The sequence below is a fragment of the Mya arenaria genome, chromosome 8 (assembly GCF_026914265.1).
Source record: "Mya arenaria isolate MELC-2E11 chromosome 8, ASM2691426v1".
Taxonomy (NCBI): domain Eukaryota; kingdom Metazoa; phylum Mollusca; class Bivalvia; order Myida; family Myidae; genus Mya; species Mya arenaria.
In genome coordinates this window covers 63,421,504-63,440,947 of record NC_069129.1, presented here as the reverse complement: position 1 = coordinate 63,440,947, position 19,444 = coordinate 63,421,504, and the positions used below count along the sequence as shown (strand labels likewise).

The following is a 19,444-nucleotide window of genomic DNA, read 5'->3' as shown; positions in this document are numbered from 1 at the left end:
CAGGTGACAGTGGTCAATGTCAGGGGATAGTGGTCAATTTATGTGGATAGTTTTCAATGTCAGGGGATAGTAGTCAATGTCAGGTGACAGTTGTCAATGACAGGTGATAGTAGTCAATGTCAGGTGATAGTAGTCAATGTCAGGGGATAGTTGTCAATGTCAGGGGATAGTAGTCAATGTCAGGTGACAGTTGTCAAAGTCAGGGGATAGAAGTCAATGTCAGGTGACAGTAGTCAATGTCAGGTAACAGTTGTCGATGTCAGGTAACAGTGGTCAATGTCAGGGGATAGTAGTCAATGTCAGGTTATAGTAGTCAATGTAAGGTGATAGTTGTCAATGTCAGGGGATAGTAGTCAATGTCAGGTGACAGTTGCCAAAGTCAGGGGATAGAAGTCAATGTCAGGTGACAGTTGTCGATGTCAGGTAACAGTGGTCAATGTCAGGGGATAGTAGTCAATGTCAGGTTATAGTGGTCAATGTCAGGGGATAGTAGTCAATGTCAGGTGACAGTGGTCAATGTCAGGGGATAGTAGTCAATGTCAGGTGACAGTTGTCAATGTCAGGGGATAGAAATCAATGTCAGGTGACAGTTGTCAATGTCAGGTGATAGTAGTCAATGTCAGGGATAGTAGTCAATGTCAGGTGATAGTGGTCAATGTCAGGGGATAGTAGTCAATGTCAGGTGACAGTTGTCAATGTCAGGGGATAGTAGTCAATGTCAGGTGACAGTGGTCAATGTCAGGGGATAGTAGTCAATGTCAGGTGACAGTAGTCAATGTCAGGGATAGTAGTCAATGCCAGGTGACAGTTGTCAATGTCAGGGGATAGAAATCAATGTCAGGTGACAGTAGTCAATGTCAGGGATAGTAGTCAATTCCAGGTGACAGTAGTCAATGTCAGGGATAGTAGTCAATGCCAGGTGACAGTATTGTGTATGTTCTGGTTGTGTTACAGCCTTATGATCAGGCACCCGCGACACATTTCAAGCGCAGATTCGTCGTTATTGTAGTTGGAGCAAAACTTTGTAATAATTATTGTTTAATTTTGGTGTTCTTAGCCATTTACTTTATTTTCAGAATAAAAAAATAACTATTCACCATCTTAGTGTCTGGCACGCAATAGTTTTACGATGTTTAGCGCTACTGCATTTAACTCAATGACAAAGTTTAACTATGGCAGTTGTTTCGTAACGGTTTTATCAGAATCTGTCCGGCGGTGTGATAGGCGCAGACATGCGCGTAAGCATTAAATAATTTTGGGAAGGCGTTTCTTTTAAACCTCGTCATGCAATGTAATTGATATCGATTGTTTTGTCGATTACGTCTCTTGTCTGTGGGACACAAACATACGAGTTATTCTAAGGCATGCCTAAAGTTTGGTTACATAATAACAAGTTCATATTAGGAATGCAACGAAAAATATAATTATCAATATCACGTGTCCTATTCACCGCATGGCGTTTGAACCCCATTAATAATTGAATTAAATGTTTACTTAAGTATTTGAAAAGGCCGGAGCTTCAGATCTTGCTGTACTATGTGAAGAGAAGTTTGGGTTTATGGAAGAAATGAAATCAGTAGAAACTGCTGAAAATAAATGTAAAGAGTAAACATATAATCGTGGAATTCCTGGAAAACTGCTTGTGATATAACAGAGTTTTAATTTTAATCCCATGAAAACAGTTTGATTAACATCATGGTAGAAATCGTTAATAAGTGAAAAAGGTAATTCAAACTACAAATACTTTGATTGATTTTACTAGACATTATTTTTACAATAAAATACATAGTTCATTTGGTTAAAACATTTCCTTTACAAACGTTTTACGTATACACGTGTAATTGTTTTATTGGGCTGTAACACATATATACGGATATAAGCGTCCATAAACAATTTTTTAATCATTTACTATTTAATCAACTTATTTGTTCTAAAAAAGTATTCGTTTTTTTTCAGGAAATGCGGGCATTTCTTGAAAACTTCGTCTGTAGAATAGTATACGTGTTTTCCATTTTGATATTTGGTAAGTTTTATCATGTTCAACTTGCATATGACGGAATGCTATATATTTATTATTGTACTCATTTATTATATATTGTCGACTCATATTCTATTACTGATGCAATTACCAAATTGATTTTCAAAAAATAACGTTTATTTACGAATACACACACACACACACGCACGCACGCACGCACGCACGGGTTGACGAGCCGCGAAGTAATATCGTCCCGAGAGCTTTAACTTGAGGGCCGATGTTACTCGGCCGGGCCGATATCACCTCCTGGTCTCATAACCGTGTTATTACATGTGGCGGACCAGTGTCACGGTCGGTACTTATGACGCCCTTGTCTGATGTTCTTCGTAAAGATAGATACTTCATCATGTATACATTAAACCAGCATATTCATAATCAACATTGATGGAATACATTGCTACACTACGTTATTAGATTTTAAATGTTCACCTCCTTCATAACAGTAATTGATTGGTGTAGTTGTCAGCATAACGTAGCGCTTCTATATGCTTGTATATGTGAACATGTTTCTAGTTAGTGCAAATGTACCCATATCAATACAGTTTTATTTACCCAATTCGCATATATACGACGACTTTTACCCTCGATCGCAAATATGTGCATATAAACGCAATAACCCACAGCGGAGCAAATTTTAATCATCTCGGGAAGCAAAAGTTGGTCTTGAAAATGAAGGATTGAATTAGATTTCCCACGTTACTACAACATAATATAGATGATTATTTTTTATCATATGTGAGTTTAAAAGGGTGCTGTTCCACTGATGTCGTAAATACTCTATTCTCTGATATTAGAATTATTTGTACTAAAATAAGCTTTTAACAGATATTGTCATTTTAGTCCACTTAATGAAACCTATTGATCATATATTTTTGGAAATGCATAAAGGTTAAAGATGTATGAATGTGGAATATAAAGATAAATATTTTAAACTGTGCGTGATATGTATTAAAAATTCAAATATTGTGTTAGATCAATGTCAGTATTTTCTTATTTGCTTAGTTTTTCTATTGGTTTGCGTTCAAGGGAAGGATAGAGGATATTAAGATGAACTTGCATGATGTTAATTCACTGTTTCTTATATAGTTTTGTCTTTATATAATAATAACTGTTATTGTTTTTATTTTATTTTTTATTTTTTATGATTATAATAATAATAATAATAATAATAATAATAATAATAATAATAATAATAATTATTATTATTATTATTATTATTATTATTATTATTATTATTATTATTATTATTATTATTATTTAAAAGCAATTCAAGATGGAAGTATAATGGCCATGACATACGATTGTGATTAATTAAATTTGTAATTTTGCATAAATCAGGAACACTGCATAGGTAAAGCACTAAACGCAATGAACGTTTTGTATTTTTGTATTGTAAACGCCATGATTTTGACTTAAAACCCTAAAACTAGTGTCAGTCATTGGCTCTATCTTGAATTACCTTGCGGAGGTTTGGGGGTACACCAAATCCAAAACGTTAGAACGAATTCAATTTAAATTTTGTAAAAAAAATATTGCGAGTGAAAACTAATACTTGCAGTGCCTGTGTAAATAGACAATTCGGCAGCTATCCTTTATATAAACTTGTATATCTGCGTAAAATACAATATTACACCTAAGCTTTTACCTCCGACACTAATATTATCAAAACATATGTTATCATATTTACACAAAAACAATATACTAGTATGACATTTCTTAACTACTAATGCAAATGAATAATCAAGTATCATACTTAATTAAAATTATATAATAATGATAAAAGGAAAACAAATCAGAAGTAGTTATGGAATAATATTATTGCTATAAATGACAAACTTCGTTGCACATGTCATACCCAGTTTCATAACCATGTCGATGAATTATTTCTATCCTGCTGTGAATACGCCGCGGGGTACAGTTGAATACACAATTTCTGGGCATCGAATTTCTACAAAATTTACATAAATGTTCAAAGAGGACCAAAAGATATTTAAAAATACATTATTTCAAAAAGTGCATTTGAAAGAGAAAAAAAATCTGCATCGTAATCCGCTTGAAGCTCAGCGATCGGATGTCTATAATTACTTTAAATAGCAAAACATTTTTAGCTCCTTCTTATTTCAATGTAACTTTTAATGACCAACAAAACCCTTAAAAAGGACCAAAATGTAAAAATCATACAATTAATACAAAACCATCATCTTCAAGGGCAAGAATTATCCTAACATATATGTAGGAAGTAAGTTGATCTGTTGAAAGACTAAGTAGTGAGAACTGTTTAACCATATTTTCCCTATATAACTTTAAAGGCACTTTCGCTTCAGCGGATTTCTCCGAAGTTGGAAATGTATGCAAAACTCCGTATATCTGTAAAGGATGTCGTAACTGGGTGTATACTGTTAAAACATATTAAATGATTTTGGTTTAAGCCATATCTTTGATAATGTTCTCAATATCGATATAAAGATATTCTTAGGAGTATTCAAATGTAGAATACACGATTGTTTTAGACAACACTTAGGAAATAGCACAGAGTTAGATGTATTCTAAACCAATGTAGAAAAAACTTAGGTAATTTGCCATATAGTTTTTAGATTTTATTTTTGTAGATTACGACTGTCTGTGTATCCACTTGGTTTTTAAATTGGTAGATACACAAAAAATAACAAAGCTGGGAACCAAGGATATTGTCCATGTTGCAATACCATTGATTTAGAAAAAGAACTTCACTTTGTTTGTGTTTGTCCTTCTTTATATCTGAATTCTTTGAATAAAGAATTGATAACCATTCCTAATGTTAGAACGTAATTTTGTACATTGTTATCCTTTTATACTAATGAAGATTTTACAACTAATGATATAAACTTTAATGCACCGCATGCAATTGTTATAGTTTTGTATATTTACTCATTTGTATGTTTTGTTTGTTACTATGCGTTGACATATTTGTACATGTATCAAATAATTTTAAACAATATGTGTTGTTGATAATGTACTCTGTACACGTCCCACTGTCCGCCTGTCTGTCTGTGAAAGCTACTTCATTGTGTTTAATGTACACAAACTAGAGGAATTTTGATTTAAAAATCACAATCCAGTTTTGCCAGGGGCGGTATATTTTGCCCTATACTGGAAAACGTGAGTAATAATGCATTCTCATTGGAAAAAGAATCTTAATAATATTTGAACAATATCGTTATTAATGATTGGTTGTATATGTGTATGGTTTCAGCAGCTGTTTCCGCACCGCCATGTGTAAATGTTGCAACATGTACTGGCTGCGTCTATGAGAGCAAATGCGAAACAGTAGCGGCATCCGATGAAGCAGGATGCCTTGACCTTATCAACACGGATTCTTCGGTGTACGCGGTATCATATATAGGTAATGATGTAGGCGGTATCATATATAGGTAATGATGGTACGATATCATATATAGGTAATGCTGGTACGCCGTATCATATATAGGTAACGATGTAGGCGGTATCATATATAGGTAATGATGTAGGCGGTATCATATATAGGTAATGATGTAAGCGGTATCATATATAGGTTACACACCACCATTGTCATTTCCTCTATAATTCAATGTGAAATGATTATTTTTAGACAACATTTAAAGGCATTTCGAGCGAATGCAGACTATGATAAACATATATATTCTTAAAGTACAAGCTTTAAATTACCTTTTAAGCCAATAAAAAAGGGGGTCAAGTTATTCCTAAGAAAAATCTCTCCACATGAAAAACAAACTCTAAAAATTGCACCGTCCGCCATGACAGTTCTTCCAAAATGACCTTTCAACTATAGGGCAGCAGTTTATGCTTAATCTCTATTCTAAATGATAAATCAAGCAATAATAGATACTCGAGGTATAAAAGTTTCAGGAATAATGATATTGTTGATTTACAGTGTATTGAGCATGTGAAAACATGTCTATCAGTCATAAAAACATTATTTTTTTATTGAGAATTTTCCACACAACGGAAGTACATATGACGCAATGGTGACGTCATACCTATAAGGTAATGATATAGGCGATATCATATATAGGTAATGATGTAGGTGGTATCATATATAGGTAATGATGGTACGCGGTATCATATATAGGTAATGATGTACGCGGTATCATATATAGGAAATGATGGTACGCGGTATCATATATAGGTAATGATGGTACGCGGTATCATATATACAGTCGAACCTCGCTATGTCGACGTCGGATAAGTCGACTTTCCGGTTATGTCGACTTTTTTTTCCGGTCCCGAATTTATTCCTTGTTATTCTTTATAAAATAAATCTGTTTGTGTCGATTTTTTTATCTCGACTCTTTCGCTATGTCGACCTCGTTTTTCAGTCCCAGTGGTCTAAATTCACACATTTCCTATGTTCTTGATCTTTATGTCGAACTGTAGATCGAGACGTAGGTGTGAAAATATTCATGACGGTTTGCGGCATGTCACAAAATATCGTGCGTGTCAATATAACAAACTGTCATAATTGGGGGTTACAAAAATGTTATTGGTAAGTGCGAATAATTAAAGTTGTTTGTTTATGTATTTAATTAAAGAGACATTTATTGCTCAAGCTCTTTGGTATTGTTTTAAACATGAACATTTTATTGATAAGATATCAATCCCGAATGGGAACAAAAAGAATAACTTCAAAATGTCAAATGTTAGTTCCACTGTTCTGGTCGACCAATTCAGAGAAGGACCCGGAATAAAATCTTACAATGTACAAATGTATGCAATTGTGGTTTTATATGTGTTTTGTGTGATCCATAAACGTAAAAGAAATACATTTGACACAAATAATTCTTCTTTTGTTTCACTTTATTTTTCAATATATAATATATAATAATTTTTATATAATAAGTTTGCTGTTTTCACGACGACAATATTTAACAAGACCGTTCAATTGTGGAGGTAAACATCGTACAATCCAACTCAAACGTGTTGGGATTGGTGATATTTTTTGTAATTCTGATGAGTCGACTTTTCGTTATCTCGACTTTTTTCACTAGGTCCCTAAAAAGTGAACATAACGAGGTTCGACTGTAGTAAATGATGATACAATGAGCGATTAAAATCAAATAGTTGTCGTTGAGGCCTAAGATAGTTGTCGTTTAGACAGTTGTGGTTGAGGCTGAGGCCCCAGGTAGTTGTGGTTGAGGCCCCAGATAGTTGTCGTTTAGATAGTTGTGGTTGAGGTCCCAGATAGTTGTCGTTTAGATAGTTGTGGTTGAGGCCCCAGATAGTTGTGGTTGAGGCTGAGGCCCCAGATAGTTGTGGTTGAGGTCTCAGATAGTTGTCGTTTAGATAGTTGTGGTTGAGGCCCCAGATAGTTGTCGTTTAGATAGTTGTGGTTGAGGCCCCAGATAGTTGTGGTTGAGGTCCCAGATAGTTGTCGTTTAGATAGTTGTGGTTGAGGCCCCAGATAGTTGTGGTTGAGGTCCCAGATAGTTGTGGTTGAGGCCCCAGATAGTTGTCGTTTAGATAGTTGTGGTTGAGGCCCCAGATAGTTGTCGTTTAGATAGTTGTGGTTGAGGCCCCAGATAGTTGTCGTTTAGATAGTTGTGGTTGAGGCCCTAGATAGTTGTGGTTGAGGTCCCAGATAGTTGTCGTTTAGATAGTTGTGGTTGAGGCCCCAGATAGTTGTGGTTGAGGCCCCAGATAGTTGTCGTTTAGATAGTTGTGGTTGAGGCCCCAGATAGTTGTGGTTGAGGCCCCAGATAGTTGTCGTTTAGATAGTTGTGGTTGAGGTCCCAGGTAGTTGTGGTTGAGGTCCCAGATAGTTGTCGTTTAGATAGTTGTGGTTGAGGCCCCAGGTAGTTGTGGTTGAGGTCCCAGATAGTTGTCGTTGAGGTCCCAGATAGTTGTGATTGAGGTCCCAGATAGTTGTGGTTGAGTTCCCAAATAGTTGTGATTGAGGTCCCAGATAGTTGTGATTGAGGTCCCAGATAGTTGTGATTGAGGTCCCAGATAGTTGTGATTGAGGTCCCAGATAGTTGTGGTTGAGGTCCCAGATAGTTGTGGTTGAGGCCCCAGATAGTTGTGATTGAGGTCCCAGATAGTTGTGGTCGAGGCCCCAGATAGTTGTCGTTTAGATAGTTGTGGTTGAGGCCCCAGATAGTTGTCGTTTAGATAGTAGTGGTTGAGGCCCCAGATAGTTGTGGTTGAGGCCCCAGATAGTTGTGGTTGAGGCCCCAGATAGTTGTGGTTGAGGCCCCAGATAGTTGTCGTTTAGATAGTTGTGGTTGAGGTCCCAGATAGTTGTCGTTGAGGTCCCAGATAGTTGTGATTGAGGCCCCAGATAGTTGTGGTTGAGGTCCCAGATAGTTGTCGTTGAGGTCCCAGATAGTTGTCGTTTAGATAGTTGTGGTTGAGGCCCCAGATAGTTGTCGTTGAGGTCCCAGATAGTTGTGGTTGAGGTCCCAGATAGTTGTCGTTTAGATAGTTGTGGTTGAGGTCCCAGATAGTTGTCGTTGAGGTCCCAGATAGTTGTGGTTGAGGCCCCAGATAGTTGTCGTTGAGGCCCCAGATAGTTGTCGTTGAGGTCCCAGATAGTTGTCGTTTAGATATTTGTGGTTGAGGCCCCAGATATTTGTCGTTGAGGTCCCAGATAGTTGTGGTTGAGGCCCCAGATAGTTGTGGTTGAGGTCCCAGATAGTTGTGATTGAGGCCCCAGATAGTTGTGGTTGAGGCCCCAGATAGCTGTGGTTGAGGCTCCAGATAGTTGTCGTTGAGGTCCCAGATAGTTGTGGTTGAGGCCCCAGATAGTTGTGGTTGAGGTCCCAGATAGTTGTGATTGAGGCCCCAGATAGTTGTGGTTGAGGCCCCAGATAGTTGTCGTTGAGGCCCCAGATAGTTGTGGTTGAGGTCCCAGATAGTTGTGGTTGAGGCCCCAGATAGTTGTGGTTGAGGCCCCAGATAGTTGTGGTTGAGACCCCAGATAGTTGTGGTTGAGACCCCAGATACTTGTCGTTGAGGCCCCAGATAGTTGTGGTTGAGGTTCCAGATAGTTGTGGTTGAGGTCCCAGATAGTTGTGGTTGAGGCCCCAGATAGTTGTCGTTGAGGCCCCAGATAGTTGTGGTTTAGGCCCCAGATAGTTGTCGTTGAGGTCCCAGATAGTTGTGGTTGAGGCACCAGATAGTTGTGGTTGAGGCCCCAGATAGTTGTGGTTGAGGTCCCAGATACTTGTCGTTGAGGCCCCAGATAGTTGTGGTTGAGGCACCAGATAATTGTGGTTGAGGCCACAGATACTTGTCGTTGAGGCCCCAGATAGTTGTGGTTGAGGTCCCAGATACTTGTCGTTGAGGCCCCAGATAGTTGTGGTTGAGGCCCCAGATAGTTGTGGTTGAGGCCCCAGATAGTTGTGGTTGAGGTCCCAGATACTTGTCGTTGAGGCCCCAGATAGTTGTGGTTGAGGCCCCAGATAGTTGTGGTTGAGACCCCAGATACTTGTCGTTGAGACCCCAGATAGTTGTGGTTGAGGCCCCAGATAGTTGTGGTTGAGGCCCCAGATAGTTGTGGTTGAGGCCCCAGATAGTTGTCGTTGAGGCCCCAGATAGTTGTGGTTGAGGTCCCAGATAGTTGTGGTTGAGGCCCCAGATAGTTGTCGTTGAGGCCCCAGATAGTTGTCGTTGAGGCCCCAGATAGTTGTGGTTGAGGCCCCAGATAGTTGTGGTTGAGGTCCCAGATAGTTGTGGTTGAGGCCCCAGATAGTTGTGGTTGAGGCCCCAGATAGTTGTCGTTGAGGTCCCAGATAGTTGTGGTTGAGGCCCCAGATAGTTGTGGTTGAGGCCCCAGATAGTTGTGGTTGAGGCCCCAGATAGTTGTCGTTTAGATAGTTGTGGTTGAGGCCCCAGATAGTTGTCGTTGAGGTCCCAGATAGTTGTGGTTGAGGCCCCAGATAGTTGTCGTTGGGATAGTTGTGGTTAAGGTCCCAGATAGTTGTCGTTGAGATAGTTGTGGTTGAGGCCCCAGATAGTTGTGGTTGAGGCCCCAGATAGTTGTGGTTGAGGCCCCAGATAGTTGTGGTTGAGGCCCCAGATAGTTGTGGTTGAGGCCCCAGATAGTTGTCGTTGAGGTCCCAGATAGTTGTGATTGAGGCCCCAGATAGTTGTGGTTGAGATTGAGGCCCCAGATAGTTGTCGTTGAGGCCCCAGATATTTGTGGTTGAGGTCCCAGATAGTTGTGGTTGAGGTTGAGGCCCCAGATAGTTGTCGTTGAGGTCCCAGATAGTTGTCGTTGAGGCCCCAGATAGTTGTGGTTGAGGCCCCAGATAGTTGTGGTTGAGACCCCAGATAGTTGTGGTTGAGGCCCCAGATAGTTGTGGTTGAGGCCCCAGATAGTTGTGGTTGAGGCCCCAGATAGTTGTGGTTGAGGCCCCAGATAGTTGTGGTTGAGGCCCCAGATAGTTGTGGTTGAGACCCCAGATAGTTGTTGTTGAGACCCCAGATACTTGTCGTTGAGGCCCCAGATAGTTGTGGTTGAGGTTCCAGATAGTTGTGGTTGAGGTCCCAGATAGTTGTGGTTGAGGCCCCAGATAGTTGTCGTTGAGGCCCCAGATAGTTGTGGTTGAGGCCCCAGATAGTTGTCGTTGAGGTCCCAGATAGTTGTGGTTGAGGCCCCAGATAGTTGTGGTTGAGGCCCCAGATAGTTGTGGTTGAGGTCCCAGATACTTGTCGTTGAGGCCCCAGATAGTTGTGGTTGAGGCACCAGATAATTGCGGTTGAGGCCACAGATACTTGTCGTTGAGGCCCCAGATAGTTGTGGTTGAGGTCCCAGATAGTTGTCGTTGAGGCCCCAGATAGTTGTGGTTGAGGCCCCAGATAGTTGTGGTTGAGGCCCCAGATAGTTGTGGTTGAGGTCCCAGATACTTGTCGTTGAGGCCCCAGATAGTTGTGGTTGAGACCCCAGATAGTTGTGGTTGAGACCCCAGATACTTGTCGTTGAGGCCCCAGATAGTTGTGGTTGAGGCCCCAGATATTTGTGGTTGAGGTCCCAGATAGTTGTGGTTGAGGCCCCAGATAGTTGTCGTTGAGGCCCCAGATAGTTGTGGTTGAGGTCCCAGATAGTTGTGGTTGAGGCCCCAGATAGTTGTCGTTGAGGCCCCAGATAGTTGTCGTTGAGGCCCCAGATAGTTGTGGTTGAGGCCCCAGATAGTTGTGGTTGAGGCCCCAGATAGTTGTGGTTGAGGTCCCAGATAGTTGTCGTTGAGGCCCCAGATAGTTGTGGTTGAGGCCCCAGATAGTTGTCGTTGAGGTCCCAGATAGTTGTGGTTGAGGCCCCAGATAGTTGTGGTTGAGGCCCCAGATAGTTGTCGTTGAGGTCCCAGATAGTTGTGGTTGAGGCCCCAGATAGTTGTGGTTGAGGCCCCAGATAGTTGTGGTTGAGGCCCCAGATAGTTGTCGTTGAGGCCCCAGATAGTTGTGGTTGAGGCCCCAGATAGTTGTGGTTGAGGCACCAGATAGTTGTGGTTGAGGCCCCAGATAGTTGTGGTTGAGGCCCCAGATAGTTGTGGTTGAGGCCCCAGATAGTTGTGGTTGAGGCCCCAGATAGTTGTGGTTGAGGCCCCAGATAGTTGTCGTTGAGGTCCCAGATAGTTGTGGTTGAGGCACCAGATAGTTGTGGTTGAGGCCCCAGATAGTTGTCGTTGAGGTCCCAGATAGTTGTCGTTGAGGCCCCAGATAGTTGTGGTTGAGGCCCCAGATAGTTGTCGTTGAGGTCCCAGATAGTTGTGGTTGAGGCACCAGATAGTTATGGTTGAGGCCCCAGATAGTTGTCGTTGAGGTCCCAGATAATTGTCGTTGAGGCCCCAGATAGTTGTGGTTGAGGCCCCAGATAGTTGTCGTTGAGGTCCCAGATAGTTGTGGTTGAGGTCCCAGATAGTTGTGATTGTAGTCCCAGATAGTTGTGGTTGAGTCCCCAGGTAGTTGTCGTTGTGGCCCCAGATAGTTGTCGTTGAGGCCCCAGATAGTTGTCGTTGTGGCCCCAGATAGTTGTGGTTGAGTCCCCAGATAGTTGCCGTTGAGGTCCCAGATAAATATCGTTGAAGCCCCAGATAGTTGCGGTTGAGGCCCCAGATAGTTGTCGTTGGGATAGTTGTGGTTAAGGTCCCAGATAGTTGTCGTTGAGGCCCCAGATAGTTGCCGTTGAGGTCCCAGATAAATATCGTTGAAGCCCCAGATAGTTGTGGTTGAGGACCCAGATAGTTGTCGTTGGGATAGTTGTGGTTAAGGTCCCAGATAGTTGCCGTTGAGGTCCCAGATAAATATCGTTGAGGCCCCAGATAGTTGCGGTTGAGGCCCCAGATAGTTGTCGTTGAGGTCCCAGATAAATATCGTTGAAGCCCCAGATAGTTGTGGTTGAGGCCCCAGATAGTTGTGGTTGAGGCCCCAGATAGTTGTGGTTGAGGCCCCAGATAGTTGTCGTTGAGGTCCCAGATAAATATCGTTGAAGCCCCAGATAGTTGTGGTTGAGGTCCCAGATAGTTGTGGTTGAGTCCCCAGATAGTTGCCGTTGAGGTCCCAGATAAATATCGTTGAAGCCCCAGATAGTTGTGGTTGAGGCCCCAGATAGTTGTCGTTGGGATAGTTGTGGTTAAGGTCCCAGATAGTTGTCGTTGAGGCCCCAGATAGTTGTGGTTGAGTCCCCAGATAGTTGCCGTTGAGGTCCCAGATAAATATCGTTGAGGTCCCAGATAGTTGCCGTTGAGGTCCCAGATAAATATCGTTGAAGCCCCAGATAGTTGCGGTTGAGGCCCCAGATAGTTGTCGTTGATTCCACAGCATCAGAGATAATTTATTACGATATTTGTTAACTTATTTTATTATTACTTTATATTGAGAAATTCCATAACATACACGTTCAAAATACCATTTACTGTATCATTACGTTATATATTGAAAGGTTTTGAGGCAATTGTGAAATGTATATGGCGTCGAAATTGTTACTCTAATCATAACGGGTATTAACATACCAATACATGTATTTAGTTACAAATATCCAGATTCAATGATCGATTATGGTTGTCCATTTCAATTCGATTATAGATTTTGAAATCTGTCTGATTATCCAGCAGGAGACGGTGCAAACCAGTGTTTCAGTCATACTTGCGAAGGAATAGTAAAAGCATGGCAAGGCGGACAAAATGGACAACAAAACGGACAAGATGTACAATATTCAAAATATCGAACATGTGCCTCAGGTAATGAATGCGCGAATGGTTGTAAACAATGTAATGAATGTTAACTTAAAAGTGGTATTGCAACCATTAGTGACAACATATATTTATAAATGTATACAATTACTGCATGTACGTTCCAATTATTGCTTAATGTTCGTCCAACAGTTATTCATTTAACATATACGTTTGGACCCCCCCCCCCCCGCCCAATGTGTACGTAACATACGTACACGTGAACGCATTTGTAATACTGACAATAAAAACTTATATCCAAAATTCACCAATTCATTATATCAATATGCATTTTATATAAAGTAACACCTGCTTCGTTTCAAAATACTGATTTCTGGACAGTGTTGCACTTACTATGACAATCGGACAAAGACGGCAATAGTCATACTGTATGCTGTAAATATATATGTTTTATTACTCGACAAGAGCATGGTTGCATATATATATATGTTTTATTTTTGTACAGCTTGTCCTTCACCCCCAATTACTATGAACGGAATGATTATACTGTTGGACAACAGTACGTTGGTTGGAAGTAAATACAAAGTCGCTTGCGATCCTGGTCTTAAACCGAAACCAGGCGGTCCACGAACATGCAACCAAAAAAAATCTGGAGTGGACTGGTCCTAATATAACGTGTGAAATACCTGGTGAGATTCTCTGTTATTTAATTGCAAGTCGACGTTGAATGTTGTTGTAAATAGTTGGTTTTATACATATACTAGTATATAGGTCCTTTTTCAGTTTTCAAACTAAGTAACAGATTCCTTAAAGTTTAATTTAAATGATAACTCAATTTCAAGCATGTTTTGATTCAAACTTTGGATGAAACGTGTGTTTAATAGAGACTGATCAAGTTGTGTGGCCAATATTATAAAGTCGGTGTTGCTCATCGTTTTGTGGTTCAAATGTTCATATTTTGCTGTATAATTACATCATCGAACATTTGTTTCAACATTACTTTTTTCGTTTGATAGATGCGCACAATGGTAGGTTTTATCACAAACACTGACCATACTTTATACCCTATGATACATTTTCAGAGTGTATACCGCCAATCCAGTACGGTGCAAATATAACGGTAAATGGTTCACGACCTGGCGATTTCGCATTTTATGAGTGTTTGCCGGATTTCAACATGTCGACCACAGATGCTAACCGGACATGTTTGATTTCGGAGTTATGGAGTGATCCCGAACCACTGTGTTTAGGGCGAGATTGCGGCGAAGTGGAAACTATAACAAACGGTTCTGTGTTGACCCCTAATGGAACACGGCATCCCTACAGTATATATTACGTGTGTGACGAAGGCTTTAACAGTATTGGAGACAGTATTAGAACCTGTCAGGTTAACGGGTCGTGGGATAATTTGAAACCTAATTGTAGCATAGTGGATTGCGGTCCACCTCCAACGCCTGTAAACGGGTCTATTGCGGAGCTCCTCGGCACTTCATATGGCAACAATGTAACATTTCAATGCAACTTTATGTTTAGGTTGAATGAAAGTTATTCAAATCACAGCACTTGTTTGGCAAATGGTAATTGGTCGCATCCGATTCCAACATGTGATCACATTCATACAGGTAGGCACATCTTATATATGTATTAATTGTTTTTCTTTCAATATCCTTTAGATCTTATTCCATTTACTAAACAGTTTTGATCAGTGCGTTTAAATCATATAAATGTGGCCCTGTATTCCCGTTGTATAATGAAACTTTAAGTGCCAAGCAATATATTAGTTCGTTCCTTATACAAGGTAATGTGTGATTGTTAATACAATACGTTTGGTCTTATTTAAGAATGTGGTATTCCCGAAAATGCATCAAACTCACAAGTAACCTTTACCGGTACTGGATATAATGACACTGCGACTTATACTTGTCACTATGGTTACACATTATCCACCAGCGAAAACAATCGCACTTGCTTGCTAAACGCAACATGGAGTGGACCTCCGATAAATTGTTCTCTTGTTCACTGCTTCACACCCGAACAGATACCTAACGGAAATGTTTCTACACCTTCTGGGACAGCTTTCGGACAGAACGCATCATATACTTGTAACGAAGGTTATAAATTAACTGGTGGTTCAACCATCACATGCAACGCAACAGGACAATGGAATGGTCCGGTACCGAAATGCACAATATACGATTGTGGTGAACGTAACTTAACAAAGGGCCTCGTAAACACATCCACCGGAACACAGTATGAGGCAACTGCTTACTTCTCCTGTAATGATGGATACTATCTGATGGGTAGTCCAGACGCTACTTGCAACGCAACAGGCCAATGGGACAGTCCTTTACCGAATTGCACAATATACGATTGCGGTGAACCTTACTTAACAGACGGTGTCGTTAACACATCCAATGGAACACAGTATGAGGCAACTGCTTACTTCTCCTGTAATGATGGATACTTCCTGACAGGTAGTCCAGACGCTACTTGTAACGCAACAGGCCAATGGGACAGTCCTTTACCGAATTGCACAATACATGATTGTGGTGAACTTAACTTAACCAACGGTAACGTAATTACATCCACCGGAACACAGTTTGAGGCAACTGCTTACTTCTCCTGTAATGATGGATACTTCCTGACAGGTAGTCCAGACGCTACTTGTAACGCAACAGGCCAATGGGACAGTCCTTTACCGAATTGCACAATACATGATTGTGGTGAACTTAACTTAACCAACGGTAACGTAATTACATCCACCGGAACACAGTTTGAGGCAATTGCTTCCTTCTCCTGTAGTAATGGATACTTCCTGACAGGTAGTCCAGATGCTACTTGTAACGCAACAGGCCAATGGGACAGTCCTTTACCGAATTGCACAATACATGATTGTGGTGAACTTAACTTAACCGACGGTAACGTAATTACATCCACCGGAACACAGTTTGAGGCAACTGCTTACTTCTCCTGTAGTAATGGATACTTCCTGACAGGTAGTCCAGATGCTACTTGTAACGCAACAGGCCAATGGGACAGTCCTTTACCGAATTGCACAATACATGATTGTGGTGAACTTAACTTAACCAACGGTAACGTAATTACATCCACCGGAACACAGTTTGAGGCAATTGCTTCCTTCTCCTGTAGTAATGGATACTTCCTGACAGGTAGTCCAGATGCTACTTGTAACGCAACAGGCCAATGGGACAGTCCTTTACCGAATTGCACAATACATGATTGTGGTGAACTTAACTTAACCAACGGTAACGTAATTACATCCACCGGAACACAGTTTGAGGCAATTGCTTCCTTCTCCTGTAGTAATGGATACTTCCTGACAGGTAGTCCAGATGCTACTTGTAACGCAACAGGCCAATGGGACAGTCCTTTACCGAATTGCACAATACATGATTGTGGTGAACTTAACTTAACCAACGGTAACGTAATTACATCCACCGGAACACAGTTTGAGGCAACTGCTTACTTCTCCTGTAGTAATGGATACTTCCTGACAGGTAGTCCAGATGCTACTTGTAACGCAACAGGCCAATGGGACAGTCCTTTACCGAATTGCACAATACATGATTGTGGTGAACTTAACTTAACCAACGGTAACGTAATTACATCCACCGGAACACAGTATGAGGCAATTGCTTCCTTCTCCTGTAGTAATGGATACTTCCTGACAGGTAGTCCAGATGCTACTTGTAACGCAACAGGCCAATGGGACAGTCCTTTACCGAATTGCACAATACATGATTGTGGTGAACTTAACTTAACCAACGGTAACGTAATTACATCCACCGGAACACAGTTTGAGGCAACTGCTTACTTCTCCTGTAATGATGGATACTTCCTGACAGGTAGTCCAGACGCTACTTGTAACGCAACAGGCCAATGGGACAGTCCTTTACCGAATTGCACAATACATGATTGTGGTGAACTTAACTTAACCAACGGTAACGTAATTACATCCACCGGAACACAGTTTGAGGCAACTGCTTCCTTCTCCTGTAATGATGGATACTTCCTGACAGGTAGTCCAGACGCTACTTGTAACGCAACAGGCCAATGGGACAGTCCTTTACCGAATTGCACAATACATGATTGTGGTGAACTTAACTTAACCAACGGTAACGTAATTACATCCACCGGAACACAGTTTGAGGCAATTGCTTACTTCTCCTGTAGTAATGGATACTTTCTGACAGGTAGTCCAGATGCTACTTGTAACGCAACAGGCCAATGGGACAGTCCTTTACCGAATTGCACAATACATGATTGTGGTGAACTTAACTTAACCAACGGTAACGTAATAACATCCACCGGAACACAGTTTGAGGCAACTGCTTACTTCTCCTGTAATGATGGATACTTCCTGACAGGTAGTCCAGACGCTACTTGTAACGCAACAGGCCAATGGGACAGTCCTTTACCGAATTGCACAATACATGATTGTGGTGAACTTAACTTAACCAACGGTAACGTAATTACATCCACCGGAACACAGTTTGAGGCAATTGCTTCCTTCTCCTGTAGTAATGGATACTTCCTGACAGGTAGTCCAGACGCTACTTGTAACGTAACAGGCCAATGGGACAGTCCTTTACCGAATTGCACAATACATGATTGTGGTGAACTTAACTTAACCAACGGTAACGTAATTACATCCACCGGAACACAGTTTGAGGCAATTGCTTCCTTCTCCTGTAGTAATGGATACTTCCTGACAGGTAGCCCAGATGCTACTTGTAACGCAACAGGCCAATGGGACAGTCCTTTACCGAATTGCACAATACATGATTGTGGTGAACTTAACTTAACCAACGGTAACGTAATTACATCCACCGGAACACAGTTTGAGGCAACTGCTTACTTCTCCTGTAGTAATGGATACTTCCTGACAGGTAGTCCAGATTCTACTTGTAACGCAACAGGCCAATGGGACAGTCCTTTACCGAATTGCACAATACATGATTGTGGTGAACTTAACTTAACCAACGGTAACGTAATTACATCCACCGGAACACAGTTTGAGGCAACTGCTTACTTCTCCTGTAGTAATGGATACTTCCTGACAGGTAGTCCAGATGCTACTTGTAACGCAACAGGCCAATGGGACAGTCCTTTACCGAATTGCACAATACATGATTGTGGTGAACTTAACTTAACCAACGGTAACGTAATTACATCCACCGGAACACAGTTTGAGGCAACTGCTTCCTTCTCCTGTAGTAATGGATACTTCCTGACAGGTAGTCCAGATGCTACTTGTAACGCAACAGGCCAATGGGACAGTCCTTTACCGAATTGCACAATACATGATTGTGGTGAACTTAACTTAACCAACGGTAACGTAATTACATCCACCGGAACACAGTTTGAGGCAACTGCTTACTTCTCCTGTAATGATGGATACTTCCTGACAGGTAGTCCAGACGCTACTTGTAACACAACAGGCCAATGGGACAGTCCTTTACCGAATTGCACAATACATGATTGTGGTGAACTTAACTTAACCAACGGTAACGTAATTACATCCACCGGAACACAGTTTGAGGCAACTGCTTACTTCTCCTGTAATGATGGATACTTCCTGACAGGTAGTCCAGACGCTACTTGTAACGCAACAGGCCAATGGGACAGTCCTTTACCGAATTGCACAATACATGATTGTGGTGAACTTAACTTAACCAACGGTAACGTAATTACATCCACCGGAACACAGTTTGAGGCAATTGCTTCCTTCTCCTGTAGTAATGGATACTTCCTGACAGGTAGTCCAGATGCTACTTGTAACGCAACAGGCCAATGGGACAGTCCTTTACCGAATTGCACAATACATGATTGTGGTGAACTTAACTTAACCAACGGTAACGTAATTACATCCACCGGAACACAGTTTGAGGCAACTGCTTACTTCTCCTGTAATGATGGATACTTCCTGACAGGTAGTCCAGACGCTACTTGTAACGCAACAGGCCAATGGGACAGTCCTTTACCGAATTGCACAATACATGATTGTGGTGAACTTAACTTAACCAACGGTAACGTAATTACATCCACCGGAACACAGTTTGAGGCAATTGCTTCCTTCTCCTGTAGTAATGGATACTTCCTGACAGGTAGTCCAGATGCTACTTGTAACGCAACAGGCCAATGGGACAGTCCTTTACCGAATTGCACAATACATGATTGTGGTGAACTTAACTTAACCAACGGTAACGTAATTACATCC

At 41.2% G+C, this 19,444-nt stretch overlaps 1 protein-coding gene across 1 annotated transcript in view; it reads left to right on the top strand.

Annotated features, from left to right (window-relative positions):
- The window catches only part of LOC128244461 (sushi, von Willebrand factor type A, EGF and pentraxin domain-containing protein 1-like), a 62,890-nt gene that overhangs the window by 43,388 nt on the left and 58 nt on the right, over nucleotides 1-19,444 (top strand). The window contains exon 2 of the mRNA XM_052962463.1: nucleotides 15,154-19,331. Within this exon, the coding sequence (XP_052818423.1) occupies nucleotides 15,154-19,331 (4,178 nt within the window). The remainder of the gene's footprint in view (nucleotides 1-15,153; nucleotides 19,332-19,444) is intronic.